This window comes from Scardinius erythrophthalmus (genome assembly GCF_964197995.2).
Source record: "Scardinius erythrophthalmus genome assembly, chromosome: 6".
Lineage (NCBI taxonomy): Eukaryota > Metazoa > Chordata > Actinopteri > Cypriniformes > Leuciscidae > Scardinius > Scardinius erythrophthalmus.
Window position 1 is genome coordinate 37,212,091 of NC_138226.1, and position 14,958 is coordinate 37,227,048.

The 14,958-nt window shown below is 35.7% G+C and overlaps 1 protein-coding gene across 6 annotated transcripts in view; it reads right to left on the reverse strand.

Annotated features, from left to right (window-relative positions):
• fmnl2a (formin-like 2a) overlaps positions 1 to 14,958 on the reverse strand; it is a 103,362-nt gene that overhangs the window by 6,370 nt on the left and 82,034 nt on the right. For 2 of the 6 annotated variants that reach the window (XM_081367584.1, XM_081367582.1), the window contains 11 exons: positions 10,993 to 11,117; positions 9,806 to 10,008; positions 9,367 to 9,601; positions 6,999 to 7,067; positions 6,842 to 6,922; positions 6,374 to 6,503; positions 6,047 to 6,210; positions 5,401 to 5,502; positions 5,168 to 5,266; positions 3,764 to 3,887; positions 2,282 to 2,381 (listed from right to left, as the gene is read on the reverse strand). In XM_081367584.1, coding sequence (XP_081223710.1) covers positions 2,305 to 2,381; positions 3,764 to 3,887; positions 5,168 to 5,266; positions 5,401 to 5,502; positions 6,047 to 6,210; positions 6,374 to 6,503; positions 6,842 to 6,922; positions 6,999 to 7,067; positions 9,367 to 9,601; positions 9,806 to 10,008; positions 10,993 to 11,117 — 1,409 coding nt within the window. In that variant the 3' untranslated portion in view covers positions 2,282 to 2,304. Of the gene's footprint in view, positions 1 to 111; positions 206 to 2,281; positions 2,382 to 3,763; positions 3,888 to 5,167; positions 5,267 to 5,400; positions 5,503 to 6,046; positions 6,211 to 6,373; positions 6,504 to 6,841; positions 6,923 to 6,998; positions 7,068 to 9,366; positions 9,602 to 9,805; positions 10,009 to 10,992; positions 11,118 to 14,958 lie in introns of all 6 variants that reach the window. The other 4 variants (XM_081367583.1, XM_081367580.1, XM_081367581.1 and 1 more) reach the window with 2 other exon arrangements.

Genomic DNA, 14,958 nt, shown 5'->3' on the forward strand with positions numbered 1-14,958 from the left:
ACGACAGATAGAAAGAGAACACAAAAAGATGGCTTTTTGTATTCAGTGTCAAAAGATCTAGAGTGGAGTGAGAAGAAAGAAAGATAAATAATAATAAAGAGAGATGCTTGCCAGGTCTGAGTAGCATCCAGTGGGGTACTACTGGAAGAGTTCCTTACCCTCCAGTGCACATTGGGAAATTTAGTAATATTATTCTTCTTTAAGGCTGAGTGGAGAGGAAACAAAAATGGAGGTTAGATTGGAGCAGAGTGGACCGGACACAGCGAGAAAAGCTGCCCAGGGCTCAAAGAGGAAAGGTCAAAGGTCAAAGGCAGGCGCTGTAGGGTGTTACTGAAGCGCTGCTGATACTGCAGTAATGAACTCTATGACTCAAGCTGCTCTGCACAATGGCTCCAGCGTCCAGATACAACAAAAACTGACGTCTGCGTCGTCACTTCATTTTTAAACAGTGAAACCAAAGAAATGTGCCAAGCCTCCCAGAAGTGCATTGTTTTAAGCCAGGACTTACAGTAAGTAAAGCTCAAGCAGGCATGGTGCATGGTGAAAAACTAAATGCAATGGTATGGTGAATCTCAAGAAAATATGCCATCCCAGTCATATTCCATTATAATAATGATAATAAAATTTGTATTTTGCATAAAGAGGAGGATATGGAAGCTTGTTTCCGCCACAGAATAAAACATTTTAACAGATAATTGCGACTTTTTATCTAACAATTGCGAGTTTACATCTCGCAATTGCGACTTTATATCACGCAATTCTGAATGTAAACTCGCAATTGTGAGGGAAAAAGTCGCAATTACCTTTTATATGTTTTATTCTGTGGCGGAAACAAGCTTTCATAGGAGGAAGCCTAAATTTAATACCATTAATATTTCCAATATCTTAACCTTTTCATGACAAGTAAACACAATGCAAATGCAATGATTTTGTGAAGCACTTTGAGCACTTTTCTTTTTTTCTTTTTTTTTCAATTTACAGTAATAAAAATGAAGGAAACATGCTGAATTGTCATGAAAATACAACACAAAAACTTTGTTGTGCTAAAAACATGATTCACTATTAATATTACGTTTTTGTTTCATTTTGATTTTTGAGGTTAAAAATATGACATTTCTAGACCTTTTTGGTGAGATTCAACATTATATTTGGCTCGCAAAAAACACCCCATGCAAATGCATACAGTCAGTGAAGCAAATGAACCAAACATGCTTAGAAAAGGGAACCATCTCCACATGCTTCATGCAGCAAGTTAAACACATGTGAAACACAGGAAGTCCCCGACATCAGAACTTCCCATCAGAGCAGAATAAGATGGAGGAAGAGTGAGAAAATGCAGAAAAACAGCATAATGCAAATGGGCCCCAAAAATCAATGACATTATATATATATACTCACAATGACATGGACAAATGAACACATGAGCAAAACATGATGTCACAAATCATGTCCAAAATGCCAGTGTTACAAACATAATAATATTCTAAAAATATGAACCTATGTTCAGTAATATTTTTAATTCGTTTTTTTTTATGTTGTATTCATATTTTAATTTTAAAGTTTTTGTCATTCTGTTCCGTTTTTGTCATTTTAATTAGTTATTGCTTTTGTTTTAATTGTTTTGTTTCCTATATAGTTTTTATTTTAGTTTTAGTTTTTTTTTAGACTATCAAGTTAAACTAAATGAAAATGAGAAATGTTGCTTTGATAACTAGCTGAAATAAAATAAGTTTAAGTACTTTTTTCAGTTAATGTTTACTTCATTTGAAGTAATGAGTGTGTGTGTGTGTGTGTGTGTGTGTCTGTGGAATTGGAATAAGAATCCCATTTGGGATTTCTATGGGAGTTTATTTGCGGACTCTATTCTGCCATTTAAACTGCAGAGGGCGCCAGCAAATAGTATTTGCTTTTCTCAGAGAAAAACTGGCACAGAAGTTTAAACCAACACAGGCCACACATACAACTGAAATGTGCAGAGTGGTGTGTTTGGCTGTTTGTGACATCATATTTCCTCTCATTACATTTATGTTACAATGATGAATATGAATTTATGACACTCCGTGCAAAAGAAATCTGTGATGACATCATATGCTCCCCCCCCCCCTTCATGCAGGAGTTTAGTTAGAAAAGAAATAAAAAATGAACACGCCCATTCCATCACAACCATACGCCGGCCCACTGGGAAATAAAACCAGGAATGTGAAGCGTGAAGGGGTGCACACACACACACACACACACAGAGAGAGAGAGAGAATGAAAGAAAGCAGCTTTATCCAGCGACCTGAGAGAGAGAGAGTCTAAGCTTTAGAAGTGGAGCTCCTCGTTGAAGTAACGCGAGCTGCGTTTGGCTGTGCGCGCAGTAAAGGGGGCAGTCTTCAGCACTGCGTCCAGATGAAACACACACACAAACACGACACAAACAAGCCAGAGCAACAAGCACAATGTTAGCACTTTCTACACACAACAGCACACTCTAGTATAATCACATGGTACTAACAGCTATTATATAAAGCTGAAACTATTTCAATATGGATTACATACATGCCTAAAACAGAAATGCAGCAGTCAAGAGGATTACACATGTTACAAAAAATACTTTTATGCTACACATATATATATATATATATATATATATATATATATATATATAATTCTCTTCTTAAATATTTGGCCCATTATAGAGATAATGATTTTTTCACGGTTAAAATTTTAATGAAACATAAAGGGGTCATATCGTTGAATTTAATTTTAATTTTCCTAGGAATACTATTGTTTTGGAATAATCCTCAATGAAAAGAGAGCTTTTATTAAAATGTATTTGTATTTAGAAAAAAAAAACTAAAATAGAAAAAGGTGCTTTTTAAACTTGATCACTTTATGATTTTAACATCTCAGTGATCTTTTTTCTAGATTGAAAGATATTTCAGTTTAAATGGCCAATTCAACGCTGATCAGATGGGCTTTTTATAAAACTTGCTATCTATGCGGCAGACAATTCCCTTTTGCCAAAAAATTCCAACAGCCTTAATTCAATTCTGAATGTCTGTAGGCAGGAATGCAAAAATGCAGAAGTTCGATTTGTAGTTTTGACAAAAGCCCTGGCTATCAAAAGTCCGGCAGATGAAGCAAAATGAGGCTTTTGAGTCAACCGGCAGACTAATGCACAATTTTAACTAATTAAACAAAATAAAATTAACAGAAACATTACAACTATGTTGTTGCAAAATGTAAACTTACATAATTGCCCAGCTCTTAAAATTGGATGAAACTGAATATATATATAAGTATATGCAACTTTATCCTCATACATACATATACTCATGTAAAGCGAATAAGCGATATATACTGTACTACAGTATATAACAAATCTCAACTGCTTGATTGCTTGTATTATTACAATACATAAACTATATTATCGACCAGCTGTAAAGCTGGTTTGTGTATTGTGCATTGTGAAAAGCACTGTGCAAATTTGACTTGACAAGTGGACCTAAGGAAAAAAGAAATGATAAAAAAAGTATAATATGACCCCTTTAAAACTACACTAAACAGTGTTTAGTAGACGCACTCCAGCTCAGAGCTGTAAGCAGTAACAGCACACATTCAGCTCAGTACATTGTTATTGATCAGTAAAGCTTTCCACCAGTCACAGAGAGCTGGTTAGTGGCTCAAACTAACACGTTACAAAAGTTCTAATGTTTTAAAGCTCGCTGCATGCAGAACAGTTACGGGATGAACCCAAAAGCTAAACACTGTGTGTTACCTGTGATAATGTCCTCAATGGCTCCGTCTTTACCCTCATACACATGTCTGCTGTCCTTCACCTGCTTCTTCCTCAGCTCTGCGATCAACTCCTGCTGCTGACGCTTATTCTTATGAGAGGGAGACTGAACACACACACACACACACACACACACACACACACAATAACATTTTACAATTAATGCTGTCAATAAAGACTGTAATTAATCTGCAAACATTTCCACATGCTGAGTTTGCATGTTTTATGGGGACATTACATGGACATAATGATTTTTATAATCTAACCTACCCATCACAGAAAACCTTCTGCATTTTTACATTTTCAAATTCAAAAAACAACATAATTTAGTGTGATTTATGAGCTATTTTCCTCATGAGGAAATGAGGACATTCCATAAACTTGTCCCCAAAATAGGTTTTGTCAGGTTTATACCACTTCTTGGAATAAATTTGTCCCCAAAATATAGGTAAATGCACACACGACCAGGCCAAAATGAACTTTTTGTCAATCATGTCACTCCTCTCCTCACAAAATTGCATTGGCTGCCAGTTGCCGCTCGCATCAAATTCAAGTCATTGACGTTTGCCTACAGAACAACCATTGGCTCTGCTCCCTTTTACTTAAACTCATTACTTCGGACTTATGTGCCATCCAGAAACTTGCGCTCCGCAAGCGAGGACGTCTTGTGGTGCCATCTCAAAGAGGCACAAAATCTCCTTCTCGGACCTTTACCATGACTGTTCCCTGCTGGTGGAATGATCTGCCTAACTCAACCAGAGCTGCTGAGTCCATAACCACTTTCAAGAAACGGCTGAAGACGCTTCTTTTTCGACAGCACTTGATCCAGTAATGCTAACACTTTCACTTCTATTCTATTCTGTTCTATTTTTAAAAGAACTAAAAAAACAATTAGAATTTACTGCGTTGGATTAAACTGAGAAGGGTCATAGCACTTGCATATTGTTGGCCTGCTGTTAGTTTAACTGCTTCTATTGTTCTCATTTGTAAGTTGCTTTGGATAAAAGCGTCTGCTAAATGAATAAATGTAAATGTAATGTAAATCATGGGTGAACAAGAAAATGTACTGAAATAAAATGTCTTACTGGCCATGAAAATGGGCAGACTATCATGAACCATGTTTGCGTTTAGGTTCCTAATAAAGTTACTGGTAAAGTGTTTATTTTATTTTAATTATATTCACTAAAAAATCCCTCTTGGTTAAACCCTACTAAAATGAAAAAAATTTAACATTCCAAATGGATTTAGATCCCTGGATTTAGATTTTGCTTTCATTCTGGGGCCAGTTTTGCTCCCTAACAACAGTTCCACTTCCCTGACACACACACGCGCACACACACACACACACACACACACACACTCTCTATCCCTTTATTCTATTCGTACCTTCTGATCCTCCTGCTCCATCATAGCTTCTTGTTCAATCAGCTTCTCCATCATCATCTGCTCATGTCTTTTCCTCTGTTCATTATCCTCCTCTGCTTGCTGATAAAGAGAAAATACCCATCAGGCATTTGGACGTTATGTTACATGAGTGATCAATGCAGGTACGGTTTATATACAACTGGAGGAAGTGATTGGATGAAGTGAGACAGGTGATTTGTGATTGGTCGGTTTACCCGGTATGCTCTCACAAAGCGCACAAACACTGGGAAAAACACAGACGGCGGTGTTGTTTTGGAATTTTCTCCAAAGAATTTCACCACTTCATCAAACGCATCCTGAGAGATTGAGATATGAAAAGACATAAGCGAGATAACCAACAACAAGAGAAAATAGCTCTGTTATTCAGAATCACATGTAGGCTAGTTACGAGTCTTCAAATGTTACATTTTTAATACCAATGTTGATGAAGATATAATCCCAACCCAAAGGATCAGATACAGATTGTATTATTTTGTTATTTCCCCTCAATATGAATCGAGCAGTTTAAGTCTTCTGAAGAGACTCAATTGCTTAATATGATGAACAGATTTTATTCATATCTAAACATTTATTAACGCCCATAAATAGAGCAGCCTAAATAAACTAACCCCTGATTAGTTTAAAACGAGCCATTTTGCAGCTTAGTTTCAAGAAATGCTCTATTTGGACTGGGGAGGAAATGTTGGGCTCTGAAAAGTTACAGTATGATTTCTTCATACAACAAACTGTTTAATTTCAAAAGATAAAGAAAATGTGAATCCTCATGATATGATCTTTTTAAATGAGAGTCTGACAGGTTTAATGAGCTGTGTTTCGGGTCATGTGTGTGTGCAGTGTTACCTGAGCGATCTTGGCATCATCCTGAAGTTTTTTGAGTTTATTCTCATTCTGCTGTATGAAGTCTTTGAGCATCGTGTTGTGGCCGTGCATGCTGTACTCTCTCCTGGTCAGATCCATCCCTCTCTGCATCTCCTTCACGTCTAACAACACATTCTCTAGAGACACTGAGGAATACACAGAGACAATTCCTTTTTTCTCAATTTTCTCTCAGTTTCCTTCAGATCATTTGGACATGGTACAAAACACGTCGTGTCAAAATTTGACATGCAGGCAAAAACAATCTGCCCTGTTTATTGTAAACTTAATCAAATATGACACGTTTCATACCTGCAGCTGCTTTCTCCACATAGTTCAGGTCATTATAGAAGAGCGACACCTGCTGGTATTTTTCCTTCACTACATTTGCTATATAGTGCAGAAGAGTGACCTTGCGATCTGTTGATTTAGTGTCTAACAACTGGAAAAAGAAAACATGCAAACCATTAGAACATTTAAACCCTCAAGTGTATGATTTAAATCACAGATGAAGAAAATATTTGAATGTTTTTTTTAGTACTTATAGTTTCATATACTTGCACTTTGTTATCATAAAAAACATTGCCAGTCTAACAGAATTATAGATAAAGGTCAAAATCTATAGTGGTTTTAATGTCATTTCACAATCTGCATGCTTAAATAACAATTATGATTGTAAAATGACAGGTGCTTTGTTGTCAATTCATAAATCATAAGGATTTAACATATAACAGCCAACATCCCAGTAAAAAAAAAAAACAGTGAGCATGTAAAATGTACCAGGTCTAAGCTCTGCAGTTTGAAGCCGTACACCGCTCCTCTTTTACTGCTGTTCATGTAATTCCCCAGAGCCAGGATGATCTGAGAGAGAAATACACGCTCAATAAAGACACTCGCTGTGGAGAAAAATGAATCAAGACAGAAGTGAAACTCTTACTTCCAGAATCTTCTTGAGTTTTTGAGAGGACTTAATAGAGACAGATGCTGCAATAACGGCGTGAAGTTGCTGTTGAGACAAAAGCAAAAGACAAAAAGGGCCCAAAATTTTATTTATGGTAATTAAAACTAGCTACTTTTCATGCTAGAATAAAAAGTAAAATAAAAAAAAAGTTAATAGTTGTTTGGGGTGTAACGCGTACCAATTTTTAAACTAGGGAACTAGTATTTACGATAATTCTGATAGCATGTGAAGGCATCATAAAGTGCAGAGGCGTTGTGTGAACATAATGTTTATTGTAGTTCTAACAGATTGAGTATTCCTCAAAATGAATACAAACAGTCAAATGCAAACTCTGAATATTATGTAAACCTGACATGATTAAATATGATAAATAAAACAAATATACTTTATGTATTTAATCTCACTTTATTAACCAACGTCTTTGCTGCTGGCCTTTGATGATCCAATTCAACCATACTAATAAGCAAAAATGACTACAGATCAACATCACATTTGTGTTATTTATTTATTTATTTATTTATTTATTTATTTATTTATTTATTTTTATTGCTGAAGTAAGAGTGTTGAACTTTCTTCTCCTGTGTCCTATTCTTCTGACAGCACAGCTGAAAGGTTTGTTTGAGCGGCGCCCTCTACTGAACAGGAGGTAATTTGCGTTTCCGTCAGCCTGAGGCTTATTCATTTCACTTTTGGTGTAAAAGGGCCTTTACATTTGCCAAAAATGTTACTTCTTGTTGTTATACAAACAAGCCCAGTCCAGGTGAGAAAAATGATGAAGAAAAACAATTAGTTGCGTTTTTAGGGAGTAACACAATACTTTTTAAAAGTAACTTTCTCCAACACTGGTTAACAACATTAGTTAACATAAACTAACAACAAAAATACTTCTAAAGCATTTAATAATCTTAGTTAATGCTCATTTTAACTAATACGTTATTAAAATCAAAAGTTGTACCTGTTAATTGAATGGACCTGAACTAAAATGAACAAACAATGAACAGTTGTATTTGTAACTAATGTTAACAAAGATGAATAAATACTGTAACAAATGTATAGCTCATTGTTATCCAGTAACTATGCAATGCATTACCTATAATTATCTGGTGGGACCTTATTGTTAAGTGTTTCCAAAAATTGTGAAACATCTTAAAGGGTTAGTTCACCCAAAAATGAAAATTATGTCATTAATGACTCACCCTCATGTCGTTCCAAGCCCGTAAGACCTCCGTTCATCTTCGGAACACAGTTTAAGATATTTTAGATTTAGTCCGAGTGCTTTCTTTTCCTCAATGGACGGCATACTGTTCACGTCCAGAAAGGCAATAAAGACATCATCAAAGTAGTCCATGTGACATCAGTGGCTCAATCTTAAGTTTATAAAGCGACGAGAATACTTTTTGTACGCAAAAAGTAAACAAAAATAACGACTTTATTCCACTATTCATTTCCTTCTCTCTACGCATCGAGTGAGTTCACGTAGTGTTTTTGCGCAGCGCGTCTATGTTGTACGTCACACGTAGGCTCACTATTGGCCGACGCTGGTCATGTGTGATGCGTGTGACGTACAACACAGACGCGCTACGCAAAAACACTACGTGAACTCACTCGAGGCCTAGAGAGAATGAAATGAATAGTGGAATAAAGTCGTTATTTTTGTTTACTTTTTGCGCACAAAAAGTATTCTCGACGCTTGATAAACTTAAGATTGAGCCACTGATGTCACATGGACTACTTTGATGATGTCTGTACTGCCTTTCTGGACATGGACAGTATGCCGTCCATTGACTTTCAATGGAGGAACAGAAAGCTCTCGGACTAAATCTAAAATATCTTAAACTGTGTTCCGAAGATGAACGGAGGTCTTACGGGCTTGGAACGACATGAGGGTGAGTCATTAATGACATAATTTTCATTTTTGGGTGAACTAACCCTTTAAGTGATATCATATGCACGACAGAATGTCGCAAGTATGTCTCATTTAACTTTTTAGATTTTATTCACTGCAGTGTTGACTGCAAAGTAAAATATCTATAAAATAAAACAGCTTACATAATATTCTAAGTTCTTTTACCTTAAAAAACGTGAGTTTTAAACCCTATTTTACCCTAAGTCCATGGAAAGCATCATGAAAAAAAAAAAAAAAAAGGCATATGAAAGAATTCAAGGGACCATGAGAGGGAAAGAAAAGGGAATCTGACATTTTGGAGGAGATCCACAGGCGTGTCTAGATTAGTCATCTAAATTTGCTTGGGTGATTTGAAACGAATACTGGATAAATCCTGCATAATTCTTGACCAAACGTGCTGTCAGTGTGGTAAAGCAGCTCTGGGTTTGTGTTATTTACCGGAGTGAGCATCTGAACACTCTCGGTGAAATTCCCCAGGAATGCCATGATGGTCATCTTCTGCATGAGACGCTCGATCTTGCTGAACTGGATCATGAAGCGATCCTCATCTGTCAGGTTCTCCAGAGGTTTGCGTTCCTTCTCGTACTGACGCAGAACTTTCAGCTCCGCTTCCGTTGGAATAAACCTCATCAAGCACTCTACGAAATCCACCGGCAGCGTCCGCAGGTCAAACCTTACACACACACACACACACACACACATATCAAAGCATTATCCTCATCAATCTGATTACCTCCAGAAGCTGCTGTTTGGAGTCCACCATACAATTTTATAGTTAACCATGATAAAGAATGAAGAAATATTCCAAGGGCTATTTCTAGGGCGCTAATAAAGAGATGTTGGTGATCATGTGTAGTGTACGTCGGCTTTGAATTACACTTGGATGGCTCTGCAGATCTCCTCTGATGTCTTGCCCACTTTTTTGAGGGTGATGGCCAGGTTTTTAGCCCTGTTGGAGTCCAGCAGCAAGATTTTATTTGGTCCTTTCTGAGAGGTCTTCTGTTTGCTGGAGGTGAGGTCTATGGCTGGACCCTGTGCTTTCGTCTTAAACATCTCCTCAAACTCATCCACATTCAGATCCTGAACAGAAGAAACACATTCACCATTGACCATTAAATCCTGATCTGTATATCTGATACTGTAAAGTGATACCAGCCAGTCTGGAATCCTAATGCAAATCAACATACAACAACAATTCAGTATATAGAGAAAATCAAATCGTAAAATGGACAGTCTAATAATGTGTGTGTTAAAACATCTGTACTGATCCATTATATGTAATGCACTTGAATCCTCTATTGTCAAAAGTTTGGGGTTTAATGTTTTTGAAAGAAGTCTCTTATTTATTTGATTAACAATTCAGTAAAAACAGGAATATTGTGAGAAAAAAAATATATAATTCAAAATGACTTTTTTTTATTTGAATATATTTTCAAATGTAATTCTATTCTTATGACTGACATAAAGCTGCATTTTCACAAGATCCTTCATTAATCCTTCTAATATTCTAATAATACACCTTACTGACCCCAAACTTTTGAATGGTAGAGTATAAAAATGCATTAAAGATATATTTTATGCATCAGAGTACACGTGGCAATGCATTGTTTTCATGATTGTAACCTCAGCTGCAATACATTATAAGAATAACCAATTCATAGTTACTCTTACTCTTAGTTAAGAACATTATTTATTACAACATATAATACAAAACTGGATGTTGATCATGATAATAGATTATACTCTAATTATTATAATGCAATTATGCATGAATTATGAAATGAATGCACTATAATGCTTTCATAATGCATAATATATGTACATTACAGAAAGTATTACCCTCCAGATTATGATGTTACATTAATGTTTCCATTAATTATAATAATAATATTGAATTATAAGTTTGTATTTTGTATTGAATCGATTTTTTTGTGTGTAAAAACAGACGAAATTTAGCATTTGGGCTTTTTTATCTACTGAAACAAAACTAATGGTTTTCAAATGTTTTTGCCCAGTTTCAAAACTTTTTTTTTTTCAAAGTTTTCATAACTGTGTCCGTCTCACCTCAAGTATTCTCTCGTCATCGATCTCGTTGAACACAGTGCCGTTGATCTGATTGGGTTTCAGCGCCACCCAATTAAACACCGGCATACGGAACTTAGTCTTGATGGGTTTCTTAATCTTCACAGCTACACAACATGACAGAAAGAACACATCACAATCATGCAAATCACACAAACACAAAACATGCAGTCTGATCCACTGAGTGATGTGGAGCAGGTTTGTGAATAGCAGGCACAGATAGGACGGGTTTATGAGGGGGAAATGCGTGACTTTTGTATTGTATGAATCTACAACCTCAGGCTCAAAAAAAGAGCTCTAGTCTCTCATAGAGTTGGCATAAAAAGTCTACACACTCCTGTTAAAATTGCAGCTTTCTGAGATATAAAAAAAAGCACTGAAGTAAAATTGTGTAGATCATTTTCCACCTTGTAATATAATAATGTAATATTGAAACCAACACAATTCATGCAACAAACAAATAGAAACTTTTAAAGGGATAGTATTTTTTTTTCCACAGTATGGAAGTCAATGGCTACCGTCAACAGTTGGGTTAACCACATTCTTGACAATATCTTCTTTTCTGTTCAGCAGAAGAAGGAAAAAACATACAGGTTTGGAACAACTTGAGGGTGAGTAAATGATGACAGAATTTTCATTTTGAGGTGAATTATCCCTTATTGTTAGCCTGGCTAACGTCAGACCTCTTTCTCATTGAGACGTGGTCTGGGAACCATATGTTCATTTTCTCGTATTTAAGGCGTTGTTTACGAATGCCCAGAGCCGTTTATTGGGCGCTACGAATGTCTATCAAATGTGCCTGTACGTAGCTCATAGCCAATCATTTCAATTATACCAGATGACGTATGTAGAGCAACAGCTGCATCGAAAAGTAACTTCCCGTCTGCTGCCATGTTGGATCCATAGATATAAACAAACTGCTTCGGTGTGTCGCATAGACGTCGTCAACGTCTTGCTGCTCCCTCCCCGTTCTGTGATTGGTTCCCTTTTTGAGGGGAAAATCTGATCCATGGTATCCAGGCTGCCTAGCAGCGTGAATAAAACCGTGCTGCGTGCAAGGCAGCGTGGGGAAACCCAGGCTACCTTATTGTATGAATTTTGTTGGTTTCAGTATTACATTATTATATTGACATGATTTTACTTTCATTCATTTTACATGTCAAGACAAGTCATCTTTTTTATATAGCAATTTATAAAATGCTGATTGTTTCAAAGCAGCTTCACAGTAAAAGAAAAATAACAGAATCAATGATGTAAACTTCATAAAGCATGAGATAAATTCAAATTCTGCTGTAAAGTAGTTCTACAAAAGACAATGGTGTCATTATTCAGCTCAAGCCAGTTCAGTTTGATTCAATTCATTACAGTGTCGAACTTACAAAATTCATCAATGGACCATTTTCACATTTCTGGGTTTCTCAGTAGCGGAAGTCGTCATAGTTGGGTCAACTATGGGTAAACTAATATAATACAAAGTATAGTTGTATTAATGTAAATATAAAATATATAGAAAGAACTTTGCAGGATTTACGACCATTAAACGCATCATCACAGTCTGTGAAAAGGGTCCATTATGAAACAAAGTCGATTCCGCTATAAAGCAGCTCTACAGAAGACAAGTGCCATCATCTAACTCAATCCAGTTCATTGAGTTATAATAATGTAATAAATATCATGCATCTAACATCTCAAAAGATGTAGCTACAACAACAACAACAACAACAACAACAACAAAAAAAAGCTGCAGTTTTAATAAGGGTGTGTAGACTTTTAATACCCACTGTATCCTGATGAATATCATCACATTGACAAGATATTCTGATTCTAAATCACAGATGAGCCCATTTTATGATCCTGAGAGACAGAATCACTGACTCCCACAGGAAAGATCAATCACAAATGAGATCTCATGAAGTCACAGGCTTCTCAGATGTTTCTCCTGAGAAAAATATATAAGCAATCTCATGTGTCTCCTCTAAAGATTCAAAAGAGATCTCAACAATGTCTCAAACTGTGCTCAGATTTGTCAAGATATCAAATCTCTCTAAGAGAATGATCTGAGCTATTATTTTCTAGATCTATACTCTTATGTCATTTTATTTGTGTCTATTTAGATTTCTCTTAATAAATTCAGAGAAACGTGAGGCAATTAAATGAAACCTGACTGAAAACTGCATCTCTGAGCAATAACATTGTCCTGTGTGTTTAGGAAATGAGACATTGACAGATGTTCAGGGCTGTTTTGGGGTTTACACCATGAGGATGTGACTCAAACAGCGTCTTAGTATGACAATGAGTCAAGTGTTGGGTTTCCTTCGTTTATACAGGTTCATACTTCGTAAAAACGTCCAAAATGATCCAGTTAATGACTGAATCTGACTCAGACACAGCAAACACAGATTACAACATGCTTGAATATGGCTTAATTAAGATCCAGCGATATTAATCTCTGATCAAAGGTGACAAAGAGAGAGTGAATAGACTGTCCAGTCCAGATGAGGGTTATGGGCAACATGATGGAGTGATATTAGGCCGAGCAGAAAGGAGAAAAAGTCACAGCATGTATAAAACATTCCTGAATTTACACAACTATCGTCTTATCTGACGATCAGTCGCCTGTAACGGCACGGCACACTGTTTCAACATGCAAAAACACAACACAATCAAACACGTACTCACACAGCGGACATGGCATTTTCAGTCTTACTGCTTTATGATGCACATCCATTTAATTCTGATATAGATGATATACATAAACAAGTTTGAATATGGTCATTTAAAACCAGTTGATTTAAAGTCATTGCAAAAATGGCTAAGAAAAGTGCTTAGTTTTGTTAGTTTAATTTTTTTTTATTTTTACATGTCAGTTGCTTGACATACACTGACTTTTAGGCATTTTTAAGTATGACTTAAAGTGAGAAATATATTCAACAGAATTGTGTAAAAACAAATGTGAATGCTTCCCATAATACGAGTTTTTGTGTCACTGTGCAGTAACAAGATTCAGTCCTCAGGGGGGTGATAGAATCACAGTTAAATGTTTTTAGTAGGCCTACCTCTACACAGGATGTTATCCATCAAGTAACTAACTAAGTATAAATGACAATTAAACTAACTAGCTAGCTCATCAAGATTTTCTTCATACTGTTGTTCCACCATAACAATAGGAAAATATTAGGAAAATAATATTAAAAAGTGACATTGCGATATTTTGTTTTTCAGCGGATACCTTGAGTAACTTCATTTGAAAATAATTAATCATTGTAGATTCTAGAATGATATAGAAAATAAAAATCTAAATAATTTAAGAAAGAAAAAAAGAAAAGAAAAACTTGTCTATATTAATTACAAGAACCAACTCAAAACTATTTCAGTAACCAGAAAATGAACAGTTAAAAAAAAATCTTGCACTTCAATTATTGCACTTGCCACATTCCTACTGTTTTGTCGCATTCAAAATAACTAAAATAATAATAATGAAATACCACTGTACTGTAAAATATTATTTAATAAAAAAATGAATATTTAATAAAACAATATTAATAATTGTATAGTACAACTATAAATTTAGAGTATAAATATATAATACTAATATTTATTAATTTCAAATATTAAACCATTAAGCTTTTATTTTGGCGGAAAATCACTGGGATCCATTTTCCTTTTTATAGGTTTGTAATCACTTCTCTTTACAAATCTGGTGAAATGCGAGGCACTGGCACACATTGCGTTTTCAAATGCATGTTATAAGCGACCGGAACTTACAACACATTCAGAGATTGAGTTTGTGTGAAGCAGCATTTATTGTGAACAGAGCTGCTCTGAGACACTGAAAACACCAGATCATGAGCTTAGCACATGTAGATGACACTTGACCACTTCAAAACACGCTGAAACAAGCAGTGTATATACCTATTTAAGTATGAAATATATGAAATGGCAGCTTTT